Source organism: Vipera berus (genome assembly GCF_964194415.1).
Source record: "Vipera berus genome assembly, chromosome: 1".
NCBI lineage: Eukaryota > Metazoa > Chordata > Lepidosauria > Squamata > Viperidae > Vipera > Vipera berus.
In genome coordinates, this window is record NC_138202.1 from 123337849 (window position 1) to 123364598 (window position 26750).

The 26750-nt window shown below is 42.6% G+C and overlaps 1 protein-coding gene across 1 annotated transcript in view; it reads right to left on the reverse strand.

The window, feature by feature from the left end:
* Window positions 1–91: 91 nt before the first annotated feature.
* VIL1 (villin 1) overlaps window positions 92–26750 on the reverse strand; it is a 38143-nt gene continuing 11484 nt past the window's right edge. The window contains exons 6-20 of the mRNA XM_081312518.1: window positions 25918–26028; window positions 24435–24637; window positions 22641–22719; window positions 22314–22412; window positions 21117–21270; window positions 20710–20810; window positions 19658–19795; window positions 18972–19130; window positions 18100–18279; window positions 17676–17821; window positions 10475–10619; window positions 5866–6054; window positions 4989–5057; window positions 3106–3243; window positions 92–1677 (exon numbers count right to left, since the gene is read on the reverse strand). Of these exons, the coding sequence (XP_081168644.1) occupies window positions 1564–1677; window positions 3106–3243; window positions 4989–5057; window positions 5866–6054; window positions 10475–10619; window positions 17676–17821; window positions 18100–18279; window positions 18972–19130; window positions 19658–19795; window positions 20710–20810; window positions 21117–21270; window positions 22314–22412; window positions 22641–22719; window positions 24435–24637; window positions 25918–26028 (2025 nt within the window). The 3' untranslated portion in view covers window positions 92–1563. The remainder of the gene's footprint in view (window positions 1678–3105; window positions 3244–4988; window positions 5058–5865; window positions 6055–10474; window positions 10620–17675; window positions 17822–18099; window positions 18280–18971; window positions 19131–19657; window positions 19796–20709; window positions 20811–21116; window positions 21271–22313; window positions 22413–22640; window positions 22720–24434; window positions 24638–25917; window positions 26029–26750) is intronic.

Genomic DNA, 26750 nt, shown 5'->3' on the forward strand with positions numbered 1-26750 from the left:
TCTATTGTCCTTACTGCCATTTGATTGCTATTTTTCCTCCACAAAATTAGCACTACAAAAAGCATGCTATTTTTTCACATTGATTTTGCATCTTTAGCTATTCCACATTTTTGATTAATTTAAAATTTGTTCTTATTTGTTTTAAAATGTGTAACCATGTTGGAGAAGATATTGCTCTATGTTTAAAAAGATACTATAATTCATTATGGAAAAGAAATGTCCATTAGCAGTGTGGTCCTTACGTTTCAAAAGCTGTCATTCTCTGTGGGTAAAATTATTATTGTAAACTACAAAATGTCAATCCTATTTGCTTTGTCTTTGAGGAGAGACTATTCCTGCCAAAAGGACTAGGTATAATGTTTCAACATAATTTAACTTAAATTATATTTACAGTGGCAACAGTCTGGTTATAAAATGGCCCAGTTCTGTTTATGCTGTTCTGAGTTAATAGTGTAACTTGCTGTTTACAAACAAGGATAGCTTCTTATTTTGCATGAAGAAGTTTTATTTGTTCTGGGATACATTTCATAAGAGAACAGTGGTTCCAGCTGGGATGCCTTCTGCTTTATGGTCACCTCAAGACTATTTTGGAGCCAGCTTCTTTATTGGCAGTTGAAAACTAGCTATTATCACATAGACAGCTATGAACGTAGATAAGAGCAGATTAAGGCAGATTAGGAGGGGCAATACTCCTAGATCTGTTATATTTACTTCTATTGGCAAAGCTGTGTTTTTAAGCAGCATAAATAGCTGCTTTTAAGTCATTTCTGGCCAGGTTGCAAGATTGCGATGTCCTTGGCTTGAAAGATTTTGGTCCAAAATGTTTTTTAAAATTCCAGGTAGGAAAATTGGCTGATAACAAAAGGAGCACTGGTTAGCTCAGGGAGTCTCCAGAGATTGGACAAAATAATTGAGAGCAAGTGGCATGTGAGAAAGTGAGGCAGTGAGAGACCGAGTGAGCAAGAGCATGCTACAGCATGTGCAAAAGGACGGTGATAAAGAGCAATCATCAGGTGGAGGGTTGGCACACACCTGACCTGTGGTGCAAATAGGGGTTCCCTATAAAAAGAGTTGGAAAGTTGTCACCCAACAAGTTCCGATAGATGGCAAAATGTAGTATGGGCCTCCCCATCAGTCAAAATCCACCGCAACCTATTAGGAAAAGTGGTGGTGGGGGGTGGTGTTTTTTGTTTTTTTTTTGCCTTCCACTGGCAAGAAATTGACCAATTGCTTCCCTGCATCTGTTCCACAATAAAGTTGTTAGGGCAGCCCCATTTGCCAGTTTTGTCACTTAAGTCAGATTGGAACTTGGCTATTGGGAAAGAATAATTGATTCCAACGTAGTACTGGCGGGCTTCATAACTGGAGGAAAGTATGTTAAAGTAGCTGTTCTGGGTCTGCACTAAGATGATCTATAGTTTTTTTGTTTTTTTTAAGGAAGCCCTTTTATCTCTACAAAACTGCTAATGGTGGAAAATTCTGAATGCTTTTGTTATCAAGCTTTTACCAAAAATGGCATTATGGTTTGCAAATGGCTGAAAATAATGGCAAGCATATTTCCATTTAGAAGAGTCCTTTTTCCTTCTTGAGAGACGTTTGTTTCCATGAAGCCAATGCAGCAAAATCCTGCTGGGACATTCCAAAGACCTGAAAAAAATCTTCCTCTGACAAGTATTGCTGTGGAATGGAAGAAAAGCACATATGTGATAAGTGACAGCTAGATTTATAAACAGAGAGAAAAGTAAATGGATATATTATTAAATATAGGGGAGTTTTTTTCCCACCGAGAGAAAATGGAAGCAATATTTCTATTCTGGTACAGTCTTGCATAGCACTTTGTAAGCTGCACTTACCAAATTTGTGTTCCCTGGCATTATTAAAATCACTGCAAAGATAAAATGTTTGCACATACATACAAACTAAAATGAGAATATTCTCAGTTGGCCCATATTCATTTTGTTTCATTTATGTTTTATTCTTATTTATTTATTTGTCACATTTCTAAGCCACCCATCTCAAAGAAGGACTCTGAGCCATGTACAACAAAATGTCAAAATATATATATATAAAAAACAGTACAGGCAATCCTTGATTTACAATAGTTCATTTGGTGACCATTCAAAGTTACGATGAAAAAAGTGACTTATGACCATTTTTCACACTTATGAACATTGCAGCAACCCCGTGGTCACGTGATTAAAATTCAGATGCTTGGCAACAGGTTCCTATTTGTGACAGTTGCTATGTCCTGGGATCATGTGATCACCCTTTACGACCTTCTGACCAGCAAAGTCAGTGGGGAAGCAAGAGTCACTTAACAACTGTGGCAGGAAAAGGACGTAAAATGGGGCAAAATTCACTCACTTGTCTCACTTAGCAACCAAAATGTTGGGCTCAATTGTGGTCATAAGTTGAGGACTACCTGCATATAAAAACTAAAATGTCAAGAATTAAAATGTTAAAGCTGAAAGTTTTAGAAGGAGGCAAGAATAGTGTGTATGCATACACGTATGTATGCATACACTGTCTACACATGCATCAACTTCCCTCCGTCCAGTGTGCTCCCACAGAGTGGGCCTCCTCAGGGTGCCTCCGATCAGAGAATGTCGATTGGTGGCCCCCAGGGGGAGAGCATTCTCTGTGGGCGCGCCAGACCTATGGAACCGCTTGCCGGTTGAGCTCCGGATGGCCCCCGACCTTCGCTCCTTCCGGCGCGATTTAAAAACTTATTTATTCGAACAATCTGGCCTGGTTTGATGGGTTTAGGGTTGGATCTAATTTTAACATAGTTTTAAGCTTTGTATTATATTGGGCATGATTATTTAATTCTTTTAACTTCTTTTAACTTTTGTATTTATATTTTGATATTTATTGCCCTGTACACCGCCCTGAGTCCTTCGGGAGAAGGGCGGTATAAAAATTTAATAAATAAATAAATAAACTTCATAGCAGAATCAAGGAAGTTCCCAAGGCCATTTAAATACACTTTGTAACAACGGGCAGCTGTTTTTTATCCTGGATTTTCTGCAAATATCATCAACAAATCTTGAAATATCCTCACTGTCCCCATGGAAACTCTTTAACTATAACCTTCTGATCTCTCACCTCCTTCCTGCTGGGATCTATGTCCTTGGGAAGGTCTTCTGCAGCTACATTCACCAGTTTCTCCAAGGGGTATGTAGAGAATGACAACTTGCCAAAAGTTGTCTTGGCAGTAAAAATTTCTTTTCCTTCCAAGATTTCCTGAAATAGAAAAGGGGAAGCCCCCCAAAGCTATTCCCAGGCATGGCTATTTTGTCTTTGTTTAAATTTGATAAAAAGGAGTTTACAGGCTGGGCTTTTCCAAATCAATTCTCTTTGAGATTGAAGATAGGAGCGTTGTGTATCTGACACTGCCGGGCAAATGAAAAAGGAATGTGCAGTGGTTGAGAAACGTTTTGTGAGAGTCTTTTAGAGTGTCATTTTTAAAACAAATGGCCTTTGACGCAACATAAAAAGGCAATTTTGTGCTAAAGAGGTGCAGCACCGTGGAGTCACTCCCTGTGTAAATAGTGGGGTCAAGGAAGATGAAATATGTGAAACACAGGCCCTGAAGCGTTACAAGTTAAATGAAAAAAAAATCATTGCTGTGACTTTTCAGGTTTTTCTTTTGTAGATTATCAATGCCTAGGCCAGCTGTAGGCAACCTCGGCTCTTTTATGACTCATGGACTTCAACTCCCAGAATTCCTGAGCCAGCCATGCTGAGGGGAAATGGAGAGGTTTCCAAGCTGAGCCATGGTGGCTCAGGAATTCTGGGAGTTGAAGTCCATGAGTCATAAAAGAGCCGAGGTGGCCTACCCCTGGCCTAGGCCATGGAACATAGAGTTGGAATTCTTAACAAATTACAATTATTTTGTGCCTGAATCTTGTTTTCAGTTTCCTTGACAGGTCTCCTTGTTTAGCAACTGCCTTTTTAGTGACTGCAATTTTGATGGGGATGAAAAAGTAACTTCATGATTAATTCTCATGCTTATGATGACCTTCCCAGCTCTGTGAAGTAAAGCAAAGTTGAAGTAAGCTCAGCTGCAGTTTCACTTAGTGACCACTTTATTTAACAACCAAGTTGCCAGTTCTAATTGTCGCTAAATGAGGACCATCAATATTCATGAAAATCTAGTTTAGGTTTAGGAATAAATTCCCTGAATGTTTATGGTGCCATCAATATTGCTTAAATGGTGATGGGAAATTTGTGTGCATTTAATATACAATTGTCACAGTTGTAATTTCTATCTCTTCTTCCATTTCGCTGACTTCCCTGCTACCTTTTCACTGTCCCTCTAAATAGCAAATGCATACCGACAAATATATGAATGTGATAATATTTGATGCCCCAAGTGGAATAATGTGCTCTTAGGAGTCCCAAAAGTGCTTTTTTCAAAAGGCAACTGGACTTGGTTTTTCCTTGAAACTGTTTCACTTCTCATCCAAGAAGCTTTTTCAATTCTGACAGAACTGAAGAAGCTTCTTGGATGGGAAGCGAAACATCTTCAAGGAAAAACCAAGTCCAGTTGCCTTTTGAAAACGCACCTTTGGGACAACCATAATCTGGATGACTGAGAATCTCCATAGACATGCTCTTAGGAGTTTTTTGTTCATTCAGTTTAATTCTTAAAATTAACATTCCTTGTTTGTTTTATACTGTAAGAAAAAATTTGAAATGTGAAGATCACATTGCAGCCTAAGACTCAAAAGTTTTTTGGTTTTTGCTTGGTCTTTAAGAAAAGATTCTGCTCATATTCCTTCACTTTACTTCTTTTTCTTTTCAACTGAAAGTTACCAGTAGATGTTGTGTTTCAGGATCAGGTAAGTGCAGGCTTTTTTTTTTACTTTTTTACATGCACTGAAATAATTTGAAAGAGGATTTTCTGTTCCTTTCCCAGTGGAAAACTATACAGTATCTTGCTGTTAACACTCTGCGTTATTGCTTGCCTTATCAGCCCTACTTACAGAAGTGATCTGGTCAAGACTGTCATCATCGGCAAGTTCAGCTTTCAATTCTTCATAGGTTTTCTTGTCCTGCAGGGAGGCAGACAAAAATTTGTTTTTTATTTTATAACTGAAAGCTTGGGCCATGAAAATACATTCAATATAATCTGGAGAATGGATTTTCTCAAGGAAGGATGTTATCCACTTTAAGATTCTGAGAATCCCTAGCTGGCATTCCTTCCATGAAAATGAAGGTTCTTTCTTGTAATATATACACCACAGCCTTCTGCTCAGGACATTACATCGCAAAACTCAGGAGGTTACAATACTAAAGCTCAGGATGTTACAACACAGCCAACCACCCAGGATGTTGCAACACAGAACTCAGGATATCACTACACTAGAGCTCAGAATGTCATCACACAGCCCATTATCCAGGTCGTTACAACACAAAAGACTAATGGACACACAGCCAACACCTCAGCCACACAGGATGTTACAAAACAGCCGACTAATCTACAAACAATAACGCCATCAACCAATCAAGATGTAACAACACAGCCAACCAACCCGCTTACAGCAACGAAGCCAACACCCCACACACACCCCCAATATTTATAGAGAGACGGCAGCTCCGATCACGCTTTGCTCGCACAAGCACGAAGCCGAAGACACCAGCCTGAAGATGATGAGTGGGACCTCGTTGAAACATCGCCAAGACACCCTCAATCTTACATAGGAAAAGACCCGAATACGACAAGACCTACATACCTGTACCCGTGAAAATCTACGAATAGATAGATAGATAGATAGATAGATAGATAGATAGATAGATAGATAGATAGATAGTATGATTGGATGAATGGGGTAGTCAGAAGACGAGCCTTTTGTCACTTACTGTCCATTTGAGAGGGTCCCATGCTACAAACCAGCCAGTGAATGTTGGAGGTTCATTGCCTTGTTTCACAATCACAATTGGAGTGTCAGGGTCCCGTCTGCCTGGATGAGTCCGCAGGTATTCTTGGGCAGTGACAGCTGCTGCTTCTTTCTCAGCCTCATTTGCATCTTTACCAATCCAGAAGTAAACCTATGGGGGGAAAAATGTCTCTCTGATCATGAAAAACAGCAGGTAACTTTGGGCCACTGTTCCAGGATTAGAATTACAGTTCTGAAAATGAATCCAGGGATGAGGAATAAGCACATGCAATCATAAAAATTGGGTCAGAATTACATAGAATTAAAGCTGTAAAGGCAGAACCTTATAAAAGAGGATTGTTTTAAATCAGCTAAATCCTATTAATGTAAACAACCTTGAAGCCCTTTCCTAGAACCTACTAAGGGTAATTTTCAGAACAACTCATTCCCTCTCCAAATTTCCATCTGCCTCTTCTCTGAGCAAAAATATACATCTTTGGGGGAATTAAGATGGAATCTGGCAAATGATGATGATGATGATGATGATGACTGGACAATTCCAGTCATTAGATACACAGCTGGGATAGTGGACTGGACTCAAACAGAACTAAAAGCAATGGATAAGAAGACCAGAAAAATAATGACAATGAATCATGCCCTTCATCGACACAGTGACATTGACAGACTCAATCTACCAAGGCAAATAAGTGGACAAGGAATGCTACAAGTACATCAGATGGTTGAAGAAGAAAAAAATGGCTTTGGAAGAATATCTGCAGGACAATGATGAAGATGCACTGAAATTAGTATATCAAGAAGACTTACTGACTACTGGAGAGACCAAACTGGCCTACAAGAAAGACCAAATGAAGAACAGAATAGAGGAATGGGAAGACAAAGCACTACATGGCTGGTACATTAAAAAATAGCTGGGAAAGCAGATAACAACAAGACCTTGCAATGGCTAAGAGCAGGAAAATTGAAGAAAGAGACCGAGGGACTAATTCTGGCTGCACAAGACCAAGCTTTAAGGACAAATACATACAAAGTCAAAATTGAGAAGACAGCAACAGACAGTAAGTGCCTCCTATGCAAAGAAGCTGAAGAAACAGTGGACCACCTAGTAAGCTGCTGCAAGAAGATCACACTGACGTGACTACAAGCAGTGGCATGACAAAGTAGCAACGATGGTGCATTGGAAGATCTGCAAGAAATATCATTTGCCTGTAAGCAAGAACTGGTGGGATCATAAAATAGAAAAAGTCATACAAAATGATAAAATTAAAAATTAATAGGCGCCTTGGGTGCAATCCCAAAACAACTGGAGCACCACTTAAACACCATTGGCATTGACAAATTCGCCATTAGTCAATTGGAAAAGGCGGCCTTACTAGGAGCTGCTTCCATCCTGTGATGATATCTATAATACCATCAAACATCCACATCTGGCTATCCCAGGTCCTTGGTAAGGACTCGATAGGTAGACAAAAATGCCAAATCCAGTCTGAACATCTGGCTGACTGTGCGATGATTATTATTATTATTAATAATAATAATAATAATAATAATAATAATAATAATTAATAATAATAATAATAATAATAATAATAATAATAATAATAATAATAATAATAATAATAATAATAATAGATGATTTGGAAGGGACCTTGGAGATCTAGTCCACCCCCCTGCTCAGGCAGGAAACCCTATACCTTTTTCAGACAAATGATTGTCCACTCTCTTCTTAAAAACTTCTAGTGTTGGACCATTCACAACTTTTGGAGGCAAGTTGTTCCACTGATTAATTGTTCTAACTGACAGAAAATTTCTCCCAGTGGCGTAGCGTGGGGGGTGCAGGGGGGGCGGGCCGCACCAGGCGCAACATCTGGGGGGGGCGCGCTCGCACTGAGCTGCTCAGGGAGCCCCAAGGGCTGCACAGAGTCGGCTTGGCTCCGCTCTCGAGCTGCTCTTTCTTGCAAAGCGAAACGAGTCCGGCAGGTGAGATGGGCGGCCACATAAACTGAATAAAATAAATAGAAGCGCCCAACTCTCCGCCCAGGCTCAGGCCAACCGCAAGCGCCCCGCAGGCACCCCGGCAGGCTTGGCCGAGCGAAGACGGACCCGCCGGCCGGCTGGCCTAGCTTCGTGCGCATGCGTGGCTTTATTTAGCGGGGCTCACGTGCGAGCTTGAATGCAGCGGCTCTTGCAGGTCGGAGCCCCGCCCAGCCGCCCTCGAGAGGGACCCGGAAGCATCCCGCATGCGCGCGACTCTTCTTGGAAAGTCTACGCCGCTGCGGGGCGCGTCTTTTCGGCGGTGCCATGACGTCACCGGGTTAGGGGGCGCAAATTGCCCCGGGTGCTGACAACCCACGCTACGCCACTGATTTCTCCTTAGTTCTAGGTTGCTTCTCTCTTTGGTTAGTTTCCATCCATTGCTTCTTGTATTGCCTTCAGATGTTTGGAGAACAGCTTAACTTCCTTTTCTTTGTGGCAGCCCCTGAGATATTGGAACACTGCTATCATGTCACCCCTCGCCCTTCTCTTCATTAAACTAGACATACCCAATTCCAGCAACCGTTCCTTATATGTTTTAGCCTCCAGTCCCCTGTTCATCTTTCTTGCTCTTTTTAGAGTCTCAACATCTTTTTTCCATCGTGGTGACCAAATAACACGTTTAACAAATTAGTAGTGAAAGTGTGTATAACTGGTGGCTTTCTGATGTTAATTAAAAAGAGTTTGTCTTCCAACAAACATATTGGCTGGAAATATGTTTGTTGCAAATTGGAGGGCAGCTTACATTAATTGGGAATATGGTAATAAAGGTTATTGGTGTCAGTGGAGAGTCAATGGGCAAGAGAGGCAAATAATTAAAAAGTGTTTGGAAGGGAAGCAGAAAAATAGGTAAAACCACTACCATTACTTTCTTCAAGAGAGTCAGAAATACTAGCTCTACCTACCTCTTGTCATCCTTCAGGAAAAAGGGAAAGTGTATGCGATGGAAATAGGTATTTGTGTGTGTGTGTGTGGGGGGGAATTCTGAAGCAATGCCTGTTAGACATTCACCCTTTATAAATACAGATTAACCTTTAACCGTTAGGTCAAAGTAAGAATGAAAGGTTCTTACTTGCATATACCTTCCAGTGTATGAATAAACCATCATCACACACATTCACAAAAGATACAGAAACACTGCTGGCCTATGAGTCCTAGCTTTGGCAGTTATAGATAAGGGATTCATTTTTGTTTTGTCTGGTGGCTTCACCTGTCAAGTAACTGCACAATTTCACAACTGACTTTTGCAACCAGTTCTACAAAGAGGAAAATGCATGATCTATTACTGAAAAAGATCTTTGGTGCATATATTCCATTGGAGGGAGTGTTAGAAATGGCCTGCAGTCTCACAGGCTTAAGAGTTGTGATTTATTTATTTTTCCTGTTAGGTTGGCAGTTGAGCACTTTCCATTTTTATTTTTGGATTCAGTTTTTTGTACACAGATTTTGTATACAGGTAAGCAGAGCCTGGCTGCTGCAATGATACTGTGGCTTTATTGGCTTCTCTATAGGTTTTGGAGAAGAGTGCACTGCTTTCATTTGAAACACATTTGGCCACTTCTGTGATGGGGACAGGCAATCTTTTTCAAGCCCAACTACTCTTGTAAAAAGGTGATGTAAGTGTGTTAGGCCTATTAAAGGCTCTACACTTATTTTACTACATGTTGCCATGGAAAATTATGCCTTTCTGATCTGACAACTAGCTACTGAATTTCAGTTGTGACCATCTGTTTACCGGTGGAGCTCCGGACGGCTCCCGACCTTCGCTCCTTCCGACGTGACCTAAAAACATATTTATTTGAACAAGCCGGCCTGGTCTGATGGGTTTAGGGGTATTTTAACGTTTTGTATTAATCTATTGAATTGGGCTGTTGTATTTAATATTTCTTTTAATTTTTATATATTGTATCTTATTGTATTGCCCTGTACACCGCCCTGAGTCCTTCGGGAGAAGGGTGGTATAAAAATTAAATTATTATTATTATTATTATTATTATTATTATTATTATTATTATTATTATTATTATTATTATTATTATTATTATTTTTATTATTATTATTATTATTATTATTATTATTATTATTATTATTATTATTATTAATCTCCGCAGGGTCCAGAAAAGGAGAAATAAGAGTTAAGTGGCTGCAGGTGCTCCGTGAGGTAAGCAAAAAAGGTAATCAGTGTTTGGTACCAGTGAATAATTCCAATAAGCATTCTCTTCCTAAGCTACTCATTTGTGATCATGGGGAAAAAAACAATTATGAGATAGAAGTGAGAACTGTGAAAAAAAAGCGGAAGTGATAAAGGGCGAAAGGAAGAGGAAAATATTCTGTTCTGAAAGTTCTTTGAGAATAGAGCACAGGCAACTGCAATCAACTGCAGACTGCATTAGTAATTGGATCAGATGGGATGTGGGTGGGAATGCAAATTGCTCAATAATAGGAGGCACCTTTGATTCAATTATTTCTGAAAGAAAAATAGTCACTGTGGATAAACGTCTTCCTTTCTCTCTAGTGCATCTTCCAGTTCCCATACCCACCTGCTCCCAGGCATCCAGCAAGAACACATCATCTTGTTCTAGATCATCCTGAGTAAAATTGGTGATCTCTGTGGCAAGGAACTTGCCTGTCTTATTGGAACACTCAAAGAGCCGAGGTGTGATCGAAATAGTTTCTTCTTGCAATCTGCGTAAAATAGATAAGCAATTGAAGATGCTGCTCGAACAACCTTCTGGCAAATATGGGCAAATGATGACACAGTAAAGGATTTCCCCACCCAGCAGCACTGTAATGGGTGCTCTGTGGAACAGAGAGGTGGCAGGACAAAAAAATGATTAAGAGCACTCTGCTGGCTGCTCAAAGTCTTCCACAATAATAGTCCCAGTTTGCATGAATGAAACAGAACGGTTATCAAGTTGCACCTTGAATTCTACAAACTGGCTATAGCCCACGGGTCACTTTTTCATTACTGTTCCCCTGCTTCCCTTTTTGAATTCCAACAGAATTGCCTGACATCACAGGACATTAGCTAAAACCTGACCTGGGTCTCAAGAGCCCAGAACATGGAACTTGTTCAGCTGGCTTTGCAGGTGGTGTTGTTTTTTAAATATACTTTTAAAATCTGTAGCTGCAACCCCAAGAACTACTAGCGTTTTGGAGTTCTGACTGAAGATGAAATTTGTGGCAGTTGTGAGCAGCTTTCACAAGAGATCGATGGGACGTTAAGGTGCTTCCAAGTGAAAGAGGCAGAATGCAGAAATGCAGTCATTATGAAGCTTTATTCATCGACAGGTTATATAAAAAGAGCTATATGGCATGGAAGCATCCATGCTTGTATGATAGAGAATGCATGCAAGTGAGAAGATAGAAAAGAGAAGCAGAACAAGAACTAAGAGGCAGCCCCAGAGCAGAGGTATTTATGGGGGGTCTCGGCCCCTCCCTAGCCATAAAACTCTCTCGCCAATGGGGCTGCTTCAGGGGAGCAAAGAAGCCTCTTTGCTCCATCTGATGACCTATTTGGGGAACTGCCATGGGCTGGCACAAAACATGTAACAATTCCCCTTCTTGCCAGCCAATGACAGGGACCAGTGAATGTGTGTGAGGGGGCGAGCAGGTGTCATAGACATGCATATAAAACGTTCAGAAGACCAAACACAAACGCTTACACAGAAGGTTGTGCCGGTCAATGGGAACAGGTTTGGTGAACAGATCAGCTATCTGGTCAGCTGTATTACAGTGCTCTACACGTATAAAACCCTCTTTGGCAAGCTGCCTGACATTTTTATAGTGAATGTCTATGTGGCGAGATCTAGAGCCTACTGCATAAGCCTCCGAGATTGCAATGGCGGCTGTGTTGTCCTCTAGAATTTGGATAGGCAGAGGAGGAGCTGCCCAGATGCTCGTTATCAGATCATTGAACCAAGTCAAATCATTGGCCGTGTCTGACAGGCTGGCAAATTCAGCCTCGGCCGTGGAGCAAGAAACAAATTTTTGCTGCCTAACATGCCAATGTATTGGGCAGCCATTTAGCAATATGAGGAAACCAGAAGTGCTCCGTCTACTTTTGGAGTCGCCGGCCCAGTCTGCGTCTGAGTAAGCGGAGAGCTGGGCCGTCTTCCCCTTCTCTGGTTCCAGCACAAGGAGGGCATCGGTCGTGCCCCTGAGGTACCTAAGTACCCTCTTAACAGCAGTCCAGTGGAATTCCTTTGGGTGTTCCACATGCCTGGACAATAGATTTACAGCTAAAGCTATGTCAGGCCTGCTCCAATTGCTGATATATAGCAAGGAGCCAATCACAGATCTGTAAAGCGTATTATCTGTGAACTCAGGACCGTCCTTGTGAGTATGGTTGTAAAAATCGCTTTGCATTGGGCTATGCGTGGGATTAGATTCTGCCATTTTGCATTTGGCCAATAACTCCTCTATCTTTTCTTTTTGAGATAGAGCGAACCCCCCCCTTAGTGGCCAAAATATGCACACCCAAGTACTTATCAACCCGCCCCAAAGATTTCAAAGTGAACTTTTCTTCCAGGGCCTTGGCAAATTCATCACACCCTTCCTTGTCAGGTCCTACATATAGTAGGTCATCCACATAAACTAACACCCTTTCTGTGGTACCCTTTGAGTTGCGTGTGAAAACACATTCATCTGCACGGGATGCAGTGAAACCAACTCGTTCTAAACTTTTTCTAAGGCAGTCATACCATAGTTTCCCTGACTGTTTGAGACCATATAACCCTTTGTGGAGTAACCATGTATTTTCCCCTTCTTGCTGGTAGCCAGGAGGGGCCTTCACGTAGATCTGCCGGTCCAATTTGGCGTGGAGGTGAGCCGTCTGGATGTCGAATTGGAAGACTTCCTCCCCCAGAGCGGCTGCAGTCACGAGGGTGGTCTTGACGCTCTCTGCCCGGACAGTTGGAGAGTATGTCTCCCCATAGTCTTCCATATAGCGTTGGGTGAATCCCTGAGCTACCAAACGGGCCTTATACAGGTAGAGGCCATTGGCAAGTGGTTTTGCCTTGTAAACCCACCTTGTGCCAATGACTTTCCTCTCCTTTGGAGGTTGCTGGGGGGTGAAGACCTTGAGTTGTTTTAAGCTCTGCATTTCCTTCTCCATCGCGAGCTGCCATTTCTCCTGTTCTTCGACGGGCAGCTCCTGGATGTCAGAGAAGGATTTTGGGGTGACCACAACGCTGTTAACAGACGCGATGTGCCCAATGTCAATTCTCTTTGGCGGGATGCCTTTGTTGGACCGCTTTGACCTCCTTACCTTCTGCCACTCACCGCCTTTTTCTTCCGCGGGTTTCTGAGGCGTTGCTGGGGAACTGGACGGCTCATCCTCCCCATCTGAACCAGGTGGGATGACATCTTCGTCTTGTTCCACACTTTCGTCGGTGGCAGGGTATGTGGACGTCTCAGGTGATGTCGTAGTCGGTGTGCCCTTGCTGGGACGGTTGATATATGGGCTCAGATCATTGGAGTGTATCTGGGCCCAATTGGAGTCCTCTTCGAAGGAGGCAGATTGGGAAGTCACAATCCTGCCCCCTTCTCCCAGGAAACGGTAGGCCTTGGAGCCAGGAGCGTAGCCCAAGAACCTCAGTCTCTGGGAGACAGATCTCCCCTTCTTCCGCAGCTGCTTGGGGATGTGAACCCATGCATAGGACCCAAACACACGTAAATGTCCAAGATTTGGTTTCCTACCATGAACTAGGAAATATGGGGTCTGGTTCACAACACTGCTCCAAGTGCGGTTTAAGGTATAATTGGCGTATTTTACCGCTTCTGCCCAGTATGATTCTGCGACCCCTGCGTCTGCAATCAGACTACGCATCATAGTTTGTAGGACTCCATTTCTTTTCTCTGCCACACCATTCTGAGCTGGGGTGAAAGGCGCGGTAAGAAAATGGCGGATGCCCTTACGCTTTACCCAGTCCTGGAATTTTCGGGACATGAACTCAGCCCCGCGGTCGCTCTGCAGTTGTGCGATCTTGGTTTTATACTGGGTCTCTACAAAGTTGTAGAGTGATTTTATGGCGTCAAAGGCATCAGAGTTTTCTGTGAGGATATACACGTGGCCGTACCGTGAAAAATCATCAACTGCAGTGAGAAAATACTGACTTTTCCCTAGGGATGGTGTGAAAGGCCCGACCAAATCAACATGAACTAGTTGGTATGGGTATTGGGTCTTACGCAGTGATGTTTTTGGAATAGGCGCAGCCTTCCTCTTTGACTTCTTACAGATTGCACAGTCCAGGAATACCTCACAATCTTTGAGCTGGACTCCCTCAGCAAACTCTCCCATCTTTTTAACCACAGGGAAGCTTGCATGACCTAATCTTCGGTGCAAAATATGGGCACACTTATCGTGGAGTGGCTTCCCGACTGACACTCTCTTGGCTTTGGTTGCCTTGAGCGGTGCTTCAGGTGACAGCTGAGGTTGGGATTTCTTATCCACACTGCCTTGCTGTGGGGGCTTGGATGCAACCGCTTCACCCTTTCGGTCGTTAAGCAGCCTTGGGGTTGTCTGTGAGGCCCCTTCTAAGGGGGAGAAATATGGCAAATCATTTTTGATGGCTATATTTCCAATGATCCTCTGGTCCCGGGTGACATGACCTCCCCCTTTGCGAAATAAAACTTCCACCCCGTCATCGTCACATAACTTGATAATGCTCAATAGGTTGTTGGCAATGGAGGGGGCGTGTAAGACACCTTCAACTTTTCCAAGCCCGGGTACAGAAACCGTGCCCTCCCCAATAACTAAAGCCTTATCACCATTTGCTACTTTGACAGATGAGTTAATTTTCTTTACCCTTTTAAAACCTTGACTCATATTGGTAATATGAGAAGAAGCTCCAGAGTCCAGTAACCATAAGTCAGTGGAGCTATCAGCTCTTGTGGTGGGGGCACAGGTAGACACAAGATTGTTAATACTTTTGGCCCCGCCACGGCCCCTTCCTTGTCCCTTGCCCCTACCTTGATTGGGACCACGCTTGGGGCCTTGTTGAAAATGGGGGCAGTCCTTCTTGAGGTGCCCCTCAGAGCCACAGGTGAAACACTTGAGTAGAGCATTAACCTGCTCTGAGTTGCGGTGTCGTCTGCTGGCTGGCTGGCTGGTGACTCTGTTGTATTCTCCCGTATGTCTACGTCTGCTATCTTCGTCAATGAGTCTGCCCTCGAGATAGGACAGAGGCATGGGTTCATCCCTGCCCCCTTCCAGGGAAATAATAAAATTGTTCCAACTTTTGTCCAGGGAAGCCACGATAACTGCGACCAAGTTCTCTTCAGGTATTCGGTAATTTTTGGACATTAGTTGCGCCCTGAGGGATTTTAATTTTCCAAGATGTTCTGCCATGCTGGCCCCAAACCTGAGTCTTGTGTTGTAAAACTCAGTTGTGAGTCTGGTGAGGGAACCCATGCTCTTGCTGTTGAATAAGTTGTATAATAACCGCCAAACTGCGCAAGCTGTGAGTCCATCTGGAATGCTTGGGAACAAATTATCATCGATAGAAGCCATCAGAGTAGAAAAAGTCTGTCTATGGAGCCACTCTTCTCGTGAGCTCCACGGGAAAGGTGGTGGGTTCAGGGCCATTTCAAGAATCCCATCCTTTAATAGACATACCTGCAAATTTCTATTCCAACTGTGGTAGTTCTCACCCCCAATTTTCAGTTTTTCAAAGTTGGGATGCAACGTGGACGCAGGCAGAAACGTTTTATCCCATTCCTGGAGCATTTGAGAGGTTGGCATTGAAAAAAAAGGTAAAGGGACCCCTCTAGTGGGCGTTGGTGGTATTTTTCTCTGATTTTCAGATGGCCCCCCTTCTGGGTTAAAAAGCCCGTACTGGGCATGTCCGGAAAACATGTGATCAGGGGGTGGGCGTTGCCCAAGATTGCCGGCCGGCACTTGGTTTTCAAAAAGCTCTGGAAAACCTTCCTGTAGCCCCCCCGGCCCTGGATTGCCTTGAGAAGCCCATCGCTGGTTTTGAAAACCTTGGGGATGGCTAAAGCCGATGCTGGAGGAGGGGGCCAACCCCCCCCCCCCCCGAAGGCCAAGTAAGGAGAGTGCCTGGGCGGGGGCGAAAGGAAGACTGGGGCCCCCGGAGAGAGGGTCGGGGGCCTTGGAGGGTAATGAGCAGTCTTATTGCCATCATAGGTCATGAGGGTTTCTGCTGGAGAGAGCCCAGGAGTTTGCATGTTGCTACGGCTGGATGCCAGGGGTTGCTGGGCCTCCAGACTTAATTGAGGCCTTTCTTTGTTAGAAAATGTGGGCGCACAGGGGGCTGCCATCTTGCTTCCTGTGCCGGGCCATGCGGTCTCCCTGGGCGCAGCCATCTTGTTTCCTGTTGCCCCAGGAAGCTGTAGGTCACAGTTAGGCAGGGGATTTCGCGCCGAAAGCCCTGGGGTCCCGGGGTTACTCAGGGTGGCAGGCGCCATATTGAGGGGCCTCGTGGTCGCTGAGGGGGGGCTTACCCGGCATCCACAGTCCTTCTGCACTGATGTCCTTCGTGGAGAGGCTTGTGGGGTCTCCTGTACTTCAAGGAGTTTTAGAAGCAGTTCCTTGCATTCCGGTGTAGACATTTGATCCACGCGTTGCTTGCGTTGGGCCTGGAGCACTTCTCCTGCATCTTGACAGTCTTTGGCGGACTGTAAAACTTCCAAGCTTCCCTCTGTGGCGTGCAGAAGGAAGCCATCTGTGCTCTCACCTGGAGCGGGGCTTGCTTCAGGGGCTAGAGCTGCTGACCTTGATTGAAGACTCCTGGTCACAGTCTGGGATCTCCGGCCATCCATTTCAGTTTCAAATCTAGGCATTAGCTGCAGGCTTGGAAGCGTTCCCTTTAACCATCCTCTCTGCTACCAAACTTGTGAGCAGCTTTCACAAGAGATCGATGGGACGTTAAGGTGCTTCCAAGTGAAAGAGGCAGAATGCAGAAATGCAGTCATTATGAAGCTTTATTCATCGACAGGTTATATAAAAAGAGCTATATGGCATGGAAGCATCCATGCTTGTATGATAGAGAATGCATGCAAGTGAGAAGATAGAAAAGAGAAGCAGAACAAGAACTAAGAGGCAGCCCCAGAGCAGAGGTATTTATGGGGGGTCTCGGCCCCTCCCTAGCCATAAAACTCTCTCGCCAATGGGGCTGCTTCAGGGGAGCAAAGAAGCCTCTTTGCTCCATCTGATGACCTATTTGGGGAACTGCCATGGGCTGGCACAAAACATGTAACAGCAGTTGTGTCCACTTCTGGCTTTATCACTAGGAAAGACTGTGTTTGACTACGGAAGTTCAGAGACAGATATGGTTAAGGCAGGGATAGGATCATAGGTGTTTTTTTAGCTGTAGAACTAAAATCCCCAGCATCCCATGAATCCTACAGGCTGGAAGAGTTGGGAATTGTAGCTATAGGCCAGAGTTTCAGCCACCAGTGGTGTAGCCTGAGCAAATAGCAGTAGCAATAGAACTTAGACTTATATACCACTCCATAGTGCTTTTGCAGCACTCTGGGCAGTTTACATCACCAGCATATTGCCCAAATTAGGTCCTCATTTTACCGACCTTAGAAGGATGGAAGGCTGAGTCAACCTTGAGCCAGTCAGGATCAAACTTCTGGCAGAGTTAGCCTGCAATACTGCGTTCTAACCACTGTGCCACCACTGCAAATGTTGTTTTCATAGCCCTAGAGTACATTGATCCTCCTCTCTTCCCCTTTACAGAGCACCTTCTCCAGATGCTGAGAAGATGTTACCTTTTGTTGTTGGCATACTGAGACTTCCCACCTAGTGCAACCCAGAATGTTGCAGGCTCCTGACCTTCTGCTACCACAACTTTCTCCGTCCTGGAGATCAGGTCGGAAACACTCTTGGCCATCTCTCGCTCATCCCCACTGCAGCCCTGTGGAAGGAACCAACGTAGTAAGTTATGAAAATGATCGGGGAGGATCTGAATTGTGCTACTTATTAAACCATATCTTGTCTGTTTCTTTCCAGCTTGAGATTTAGATACCAGTTATGGTCTCCCTCCTCCTACCAGGAATCTATTGCTCTTAGGAATTACTACCCACCCATTAACTTAGTCCTTGGTTGACATATGTCCTTGTTTATTAAATTCTACTATCTTACAGGCAATGCTGAAATTAGGGTTGAGCTTCCCCATCATGGTAGAGTACCTACCTTACCATACCAGAGGTAACAACAGCTCTGGGTTTTAAGAATGAAGACATCATTGGAATTGAGGGAGGAGGCCCTGGGAGCCACCTCCAAAGCCTTGGTGTTGTATTCGTTAGTCCCATGAACCTGGAAAAGACGGGTGGGAGGTTCTGGTTCCGTATTACCAGCTCGGGAAGTACCACCCTGGGAAAGAAAGAAAAAAGAAAAAAATAGAAACTAAATGTGGACAATAGAGCTGAGTACTGCACCTTCTACTTATCAATATCCCACGTTTTCCCTGTTCCTCTCTCACTGTCTTTCAGAACAGAAAATGTATTAAGGAGTAAAAAAACCAACCCTTTGACAGAAATATATTAGTAAATAAATTTGGCTCTGGAAATTGCTGTCTGGAAAAACATCACTCCCTTCCTTCCTTCCTTCCTTCCTTCCTTCCTTCCTTCCTTCCTTCCTTCCTTCCTTCCTTCCTTCCTTCCTTCCTTCCTTTTCTCCCTTCCTCCCTCCCTCCAAATCTACCTAGGGTAGTTATACCGGGAGACAAAAATCCTTGACTTCTTATAATTCTTATAATTTTTCCATACTAACTTATCCTTTCCCTTATCCCACATGCCAGAAACTACTAACCATAATGGTAAGTAATTGTAAATTAACTTCCCCAACAGAAGGACTGATCATAGCATGGTTCAGAAGAAGACAGTTGAGGCTAGAAAAATGCTTAGCAGGGAAAGGAAGATATGCCTCTATCCCAATGCCATTGCTCAGGCAGAGCCTCTGGGATAACCTATTAGAGATCATCTCCACCATCTCTGTTAGACCTTACTGGATAGGGGGAATGAAAGCAGGGAAATTATCTTCCAGTCTGCCTCTCCCCTACTTACCGCATACACCACCATGCGTCCTTTGAAAATGGCCATAAGATGAGCAGGTTCCTTGCCCATGGTCACTCGCACCTGTACAGGCTCACCATTATATTGTTGGTCCAGAGTGACAGCTTGATAGGCAGAGGCAGCAATCTCATCCTTGGTGGCATGACGACCCTGGAAAGCAAAGAGGAAACCTATCGAATCCTTCTGGAGAACATTCCAGTTGTTCTCCACTGGAGTTCAAAAGATTTCTAATTAAGGAATCTTGGAAACTTTACCATTCTTGACTGTCTTGTGAATTTTTATATCCACATTTAGTGCAGAGGTGCACAACTTTTGGTAAAGGGTCACATGTGGCTTTTGAGTGATAAGTGCCAGACCACAGTAAAAAATAAATAAATTTTATTTTAAGTTAATGTACAGTTATCATTGCTCCCAGTGTTGATTCTCTTTCTCATAAGAAATTATAGTTTCAACTTTTGAAGATGATGCGTGACCCAAAGAGCACAGTTCCAAAGTAGTGCATTTCTGATGAACCTCAGTCCCCCCAAATTGTTGGCTACAATTTGCAAATAAATCCTGGACTACATTTGTGCCTTGTGACCAAAAGTCATCTCGTGGGTAGCATTTGATTCTCAATCTGCATCCTCTCTGCCTATGCTGCATTTTCACCCTGTCTGTTCCTTTCTTTGCATGCTCACCTGCCAAATGTAAATGATGTAGTGTATCTTGTTATAAACTAAGTATTTGTAGAGGATAAGGTAGCAGTCACCACTGTAGAAATGCCCAACGCTGCGACCCTCCACTGGCACCAATTCTAAGTTCTCAATTCTCCAAACCTGTTAAGGAAAGTATAAAAGTAGAGCAAGATGCCCATTATGTAAGAATAACCAATTTTGTATAACCAATTATGTGGGCAAAGCTAACATGAAGGATGCCAGTAACTGGAACCAAGGGTCTCATGTCTCCCCACCTAACTATAAAAATTATATCCTTCACACTATGAAAAGTGAATCAAATTTTGGGAATTGGGAGTGATAAGTATACAGAACAGCATTGTGTGCAATTGAATTATGGTGTACTTGGTTTTCTTTGTAGAGGGCAGTAAATTAATTATAGGTGCAAAATGGAGGAATCTCCATTTTCATCTAAAGCAAAATACCTGTCTACAAACTCAAATTTAACAATTGTGGCTACAGTGATGTGCTTCAGTATGGATGTTTTTTGTATAAAGTTTCAGACAAAAAAAGCTGAGTAAATTTCTACTGTCAAGAATATTGGGAAATAAGCAACTGCTATACTCTAGTTGAAGGCTGCCATAAAATTAGGAAAAGTAATCCTGAAACACATACAAATTGAATAAATAAACTTAGAATTTAACCAATGGCTTCCTTACTGCAGAAGCTTGATGATCTCTCCCACTACTGTAGAAGTTTGTTATTTAGCTAAAACCTTTGCATCCTATATTTTGATCAAATGGTCTTCAAGGAATCCAACGGATTCTAACTTTATAGTGCAAATGCATCTTCCTGATGAGACTGGAAAATAGGAAGATTCATTATTTCAAAGCAATCAATTGGTCCATGGACTTTAATTAATTAATTCCATACTATGAAGTAGTATGCTTTCCTCCCCTTACTGGATGAGTCTTTGTACCTGCATGGCGTAGATGTTGCCATTCCTCAACTAGTGGAACCACTGATACAGATACTATATTTTGTGGTTTTTTTCGGAAGACAAAGATATTCCTTACCAGTGTCTCTCCAGAACCATCATCAACCATCTTGTGCTGGGCAGCCATCTCAGGCCTGGCATGCAAAGTAGTGGCATCAAACTTCACCTGCTCCACCTTGGCTGTTGTAAGGGAGACAGAGAAAGTTAACAGGTAGAAATGAGCAGCTCTTTCGTACAAGCCCAGATTATTGCGTAAAGAATAGATAACAACAAGATGCAACCGGCTTTGATTGTATGGATGGAATACGTGAGAAGGTACTTTAATATAAGTCCTCTACTGTTTGTCACCCTCTAGCTATTATTCTATTATTCCTAGTGCTACAATATAATCATGATGGCAAAGAACCTGTAGGGCTAAGTCCATATTTGACAGAAACGACCTCTGCCTAATTGCTCCTCTGCTGCATACAGAGTTCAAGTGCTTACCTATTTTTCCAACTGTATGAGTGTTGCCAAAGCCAGTGGTTTGATTGTGAACTGTCCATTTCTGAAAAAGCTGCCTGAAAACAGCCGATTCAGAGCCATCATTTTCAGTCTCCACACTAGTGGTAGCTGGATAGTTTTTTGCTTTGATGAAACCCTGAAATGGAAAATGGATAATATCACAATAGGAATCATACTGGGGTTTTTTCCATAGGCAGCCAACAGTTCCATTCAAGAGAACTTATTAGTCTCCTGTAAATTATCTAAAATAGAAACTATTTTAGAAAATAGAAAAAAATGCTTTAAATAGGATCATTTGGTGAACTATAATTCAGGTATCATGCCACAAGAAATTAAAATAATCCTTAGATCATTTTCTTTTTAAAAAGGCAACTATTTTAATATTTATGTGTTTTTGCTCATTTAGTGGGGACAAAAAACTTGAGTTTTTTTATCTAAACCTAATTTTTCATCTTCATATAATGGATTTTCCTTTGTGTCATAAATTGTCTCCTGTGAATTCTAGTAAGCATTAGTAGTTATCTTTCACTTAATATTTCATAACCAGGCATTTTTTATTTTTTGAGTTAACATTTGCTGGAATTTATTGTCCAAACCACAAATATTCTTGTACAAATTCCTACAGTTAGGAACAGAGGAAGTTTTCATTTCATGTTGTATACTTTCTTCTTTGTTTTATTGATATCTACCCAATCCTATGAAATGAAAAAGGATGCAAAGAATAAAGCCAGGGTTGCAATAGTCGTATTTTGGTTCAAAATCATACGGATGATGATGAGTCAAAAGAACTGCAATCCCTTTAAAAGTTAGGAGAACAAATGTGGAAACCCTCTCCTAGGAGGGCCAAGATTCCTGAAACTTTTCCATCCTATTGTGTAGTGGGTTCTGGAGAGCAGGAAGGACACCGAGACGATGAGTACAGCATGGCAGATCTTTATACAGTGGAAGTGACTGTACTGGGGAATAGGGGTTACTTGCCCTCCTTTTATACCTGGACAGGTGAGCAGCTGGCCAATCGGTTTGAACCTCTGTTTCCTGCAGAAACTGGGTTCCCGCCAAAACAGTTGCAGTTCAATGCCCCTTGGTGGTGACTGCTATGTAAGTGTGTATGTGTTCTCTTCACCTGGATACATAACACATCCCAAAGTCATTTGTCCACATAATCGTATCTTTACTCACCAAGGCCCTTGACAGGGCCTGCTGCCTCTCTTCTTTGCTGGAGTGTTTGCCCTTCCATACAAAGATCTTCATACCACCTTGGTCCAAGATGTAGCAGTCCTAAGAAGAGACAAAGCAGGTTCCTGTTAAGCTGTTTTCTTAGGAGACAGCTGCGTGAACCGCACACATTTTTTCCTTGCAGATATTATTGTCAAATTATCTCTTAAAGTACACCCTCTTTTGCTTCTCAGTTTGGGACTGAAGTAGCAGTAGAAGGTGGGCACTGAGGTATTTTCATTGCTTCTTCCCTCCACCAACATATGTGCAAGCTTCAAGGAAGTCTCTTACCTCATGCTTCAGGAGGTCTTGAGTAAGGGGCTGGATAGCAACTTCCTGCACAAGTAGATTCCCTTCTACATCAGAGACACTTGGAAGAAAACAGAGTTTTGTCACAGAACAAATCCTAAGGGGTTGCTTACAAGAGGGCTCCCCAACACCCCTGGGCCGCAGCCCACTACTGGGTCATGGGCTGTTTGGAACCGGGGTGTGGAAGCAGTGTGTGAGCGTGTGTGCGCATATATCCCCACTTGTGTGAGCAACGGATGAGCGCATATGCGTGCACGCTCCATTTGCTCAACTGGTGGGTGCACGGGCTACTGCCTGTGCAAATTGAGCTGTGCGCACATGTGTGCGCTTGCCAGCCCTCGTGTGAAACCATCCACTCTCCCCCTGGTAGTTCACAACATAAGATCTCTACAACAAAAAATATGATTGGGCTAATACGTAGCATATGGAACCTCATCTTTTAGAGAATCTCCCAGCCAGATTTACAAAGTTACACAGTTTGGAAATAACATAAATGGCTCACATTTGATTTTTTATTCATGATTTCTGAGGAAGACTTTAATGCTCGAGTTTTGTTTTATTATTGCAAATATGGTAGTGTGTCTCCCAAAACACTGGCAGGCATGGAAACCTCTTGTAAGGCCTTTTTCCTGTGCACATGGTCTTAACATTCCCTCCAAACACCCAAGCACCATTGTTTCTATTGTAGCCTTCCTCAAACTCTTCTCTTTCATGTCCGGTTGTTGATGGGAGCTGTAGACTGATACATCTGGAGGGATGCAGGCAGTAAGAGGCTGTTAGATGCCTTCCACCATTACTAACCCATATAACATGGGTAGTTTTTATGAACTGAAATTAAGAGACATTTGGCAACACTAGTGTTACCAAATAACAAAGGTAGAGGCCGAGGCTGTTAGAGTAACTATCCTGAAATCACTTGAAGTTCCATGGTTGTATGCGGAGATGAATCAGGATTGCCCGCCTCACAAATCCTGTTCTTGTGGCCTCCAGACCCTAATTACACTTGCCCACAACAGCAGTGCAGCCTTTCATCACTTGGAGGTGGGAACATAAAGGTTTAAAATAGCATTTTATTCATGTAAAAATCCTCTCATATTTGGTAAAAGTGCAATACTAGGTTCACCACACGTATCATATGACATCTTTGTATTATTGTCCCGCTTACCATGTTTCTGCCCTATTGTCAAATTTCCGATGTATGGCCTTTTCAAGTGACTCTGAGGCATTGTTTACCTTAAAAGTCCTTTATTCAGCCTAATACACCAGCAAATGCTTGCTCGAAGGAAGCTGGAATCTGAAATCTCCGCCCCTTGCACAATATATTAAAACACAATTCTCCACCTTTCTAATTTTGTCATTAATCACATTCTCCAATTAATTTAAAGAATCAGTTTCCCTTCCATTAGAAAACCAGCCAAGGTCTTATCTTCTCTAGTTAGAGATGGCCTTGAAAGGTGCAATCCTACTCGCCCCCACTCCCAACCTTAAACTAAATCTCTTGTCAAGCAATAACATTCGATGTTAGCAGTGTTGACACCTATCTTTCCAAAACCATTAAGTGCAGCCACTTCAGTAGAGAGTTATTTGGCTAATGCAACGTAACAGCCCAATAAGGGTAAAAATGCTTTATAGTGAATCTTTGTTTTCTTGGAATAGTGAAGAAATTCTTGTTCCAATTTGCACCTAAAGGTTCGTCCTTCTTTCCTGCAACTACATCATCCATGCAACATTTTTGCCTTCCTCTGGGTCCCAGCACAGCATGCCAGTAATACTCACTGGTAGAGCTTCAAAGATGATTTCAGTTTCTGGTCCACTACAGCATCTGGAATGGCTGGTTGGATGTTTCTCTTCTCTCCAAGCACATAGAACATGATTTTCATGAGTCCAGGAGATGCATCTTCATTTTCACCATCCACTATAGCCACGTGTGCTCGGCCACCACGCTCTCGGTCACGAATGTCCTTGGCTAGGTTCATGCCCTATGGAAAAGGTCACCATCCCAAGCCAATGTCAGAGGTTGCAAAAGAAAATCAGAATAGTGCTGAACTAACAGAGAGATCCAGAAATAAGACTGGGTACTAGATTGTGGCTCAAGCCCTACATGGCTGTGTCACACACACACACACACACACACACACACACACACACACACACACGGAGATCAGAAATTTGGCAACCTCAAGTAACTCATAGAGAAGCATTTGATTTCATTCCTGCTACAGGAAGAAGATGAGTATGACTTTTTTTCATGCAACAGAATTTGGACAACAACAAATACTTCCAGGGTGGAAATTTCTGAAGAACGTAAATTATGAGAATGTTGTTCAAAGTGAGGGCATTCTTGAGTTGTTCATGGGTGTTGAAATAAACTAGATGCTAGTTAACATATGGAGTAATGGAGAATAAGGAAACCATTGGCTAGATTGTGTCACTGCATTTCACTAAAATTTTAATTTGGCTAAGCTGTATTACTGGACAAGTAGCACGTACATACTCAAAGTATTTTTATACTCTCTGCTGTTTATTTGTGGTATTGATTCAAGAATGCAAAGGGCATGTCCTAAAAAAATCTTAAATCCAGAATATGGCATGGAAGGGATAAGTTACTAAGGAGAGGTGCAATTTCCAAAGATGAACCATTTACAATACTGCACTAATCTCTTTCCTCTCTTTTTTGCAAATTCACATTAGAATTAAAAGATATTTCAATATTTTCTGGTTAAGTATATCTATTAGAGGAATAGGATGGACAAAAATGACAATAGCTTTTTGAATGCATTTATGAATTTATGAATGGCTGTTGAACTACATCAATTTCTGAGTGGCTGTTTGCTTCCATAGTGAACCACCTCTTGAGATGATTCAGAAAATATTCCATGGCATCCTTTTCAAAAAGATTTATCCCTTTGTTCTGTTTCCTTTCTTTCCTTAAGTGGTTTATATGGCCATCCATCCCAACACAGAGACTCTAGGTGGCTAACAATGCATAAACATATACCACCAAAACAACAAAAAAATAAAAACAATATAACGAAATACCAAAAAATTCTTCTCCCACTGAACACATATAAACAAAACAATATAGATGATATACTGGTAGTGGCTACATTTGCTCCCTATTTCTATTTCTAATGTGTATGTTCTGTTAGCTATAGGGGTTCTTGTTTTTAGATTTCAGGTATCAAATTTCCTTATACCCATCATTGCACAAAGCTCAAAGTCCAGACTCCCAGCTTCCTCCATTTTACCCCTGCCACACCTTCAGCCGTTCCAAGCGGTTGCTTTCAGGACCATTCCACTGGATGATGAGCTTCCCCAAGTCCAACAGAAAGACATCTCCCAAATTGAAGCTGTTCCAGCTCATCTCCACCTATTCAAGGAAAGCAACAGAGCTGAGAGAAGACTAAAGTAAAGGAAGCACAGCTGGATTCTGAGGGAAGGGTATTCTGTGGTGGGGGAGGGGAGGGAAGAAGACTTTATCAAGGACAGAAGCCCAACATTTGCAAAAGTAGCGATCCCATGGCTATGTCGTGAGGATAAAAGTGCTAGTAAATAAAAAAAAATTAAACATTTCATAGGAGATTCAGATCTTGCCAGAGTGCAGGGATGAGTATGATTTCATGGCTCCCTTTATTAATGGTAAAAGTATCCTAAAGTACCTGGTACAGGTAGGTCTCGGTCTGCAACCACAACTGAGATCAAAATTTCTGTGGCTAAGGGAGACCTGTGTTAAGTGAGTTTCACCCTATTTTACGACCACAGTTGTGAAGTGAATCACTGCAGTTGTAAAGTTAGTAACATGGTTGTGAAGTGAATCTAGCTTCCCCATTGACTTTGCTTGTCGGAAGGATGCCAAAGGGGATCACATGACCTTGGGACACTGCAACCATCATAAATGCGAGTCAGTTGTCAAGTGTCTGAATTTTGATCACATGACCATGGGGATGCTGCAATGGTTGTGTGAAAGTCACTTTTTAAAGTATCATTGTAACTTTGAATGGTCACTAAACAAACTGTTGTTAAGTCGAGGATTACCTGTATTGTAACCCAGGTAGCTCATCTACTAGCCCAGGAGTAGGCAACCTTGGCTCT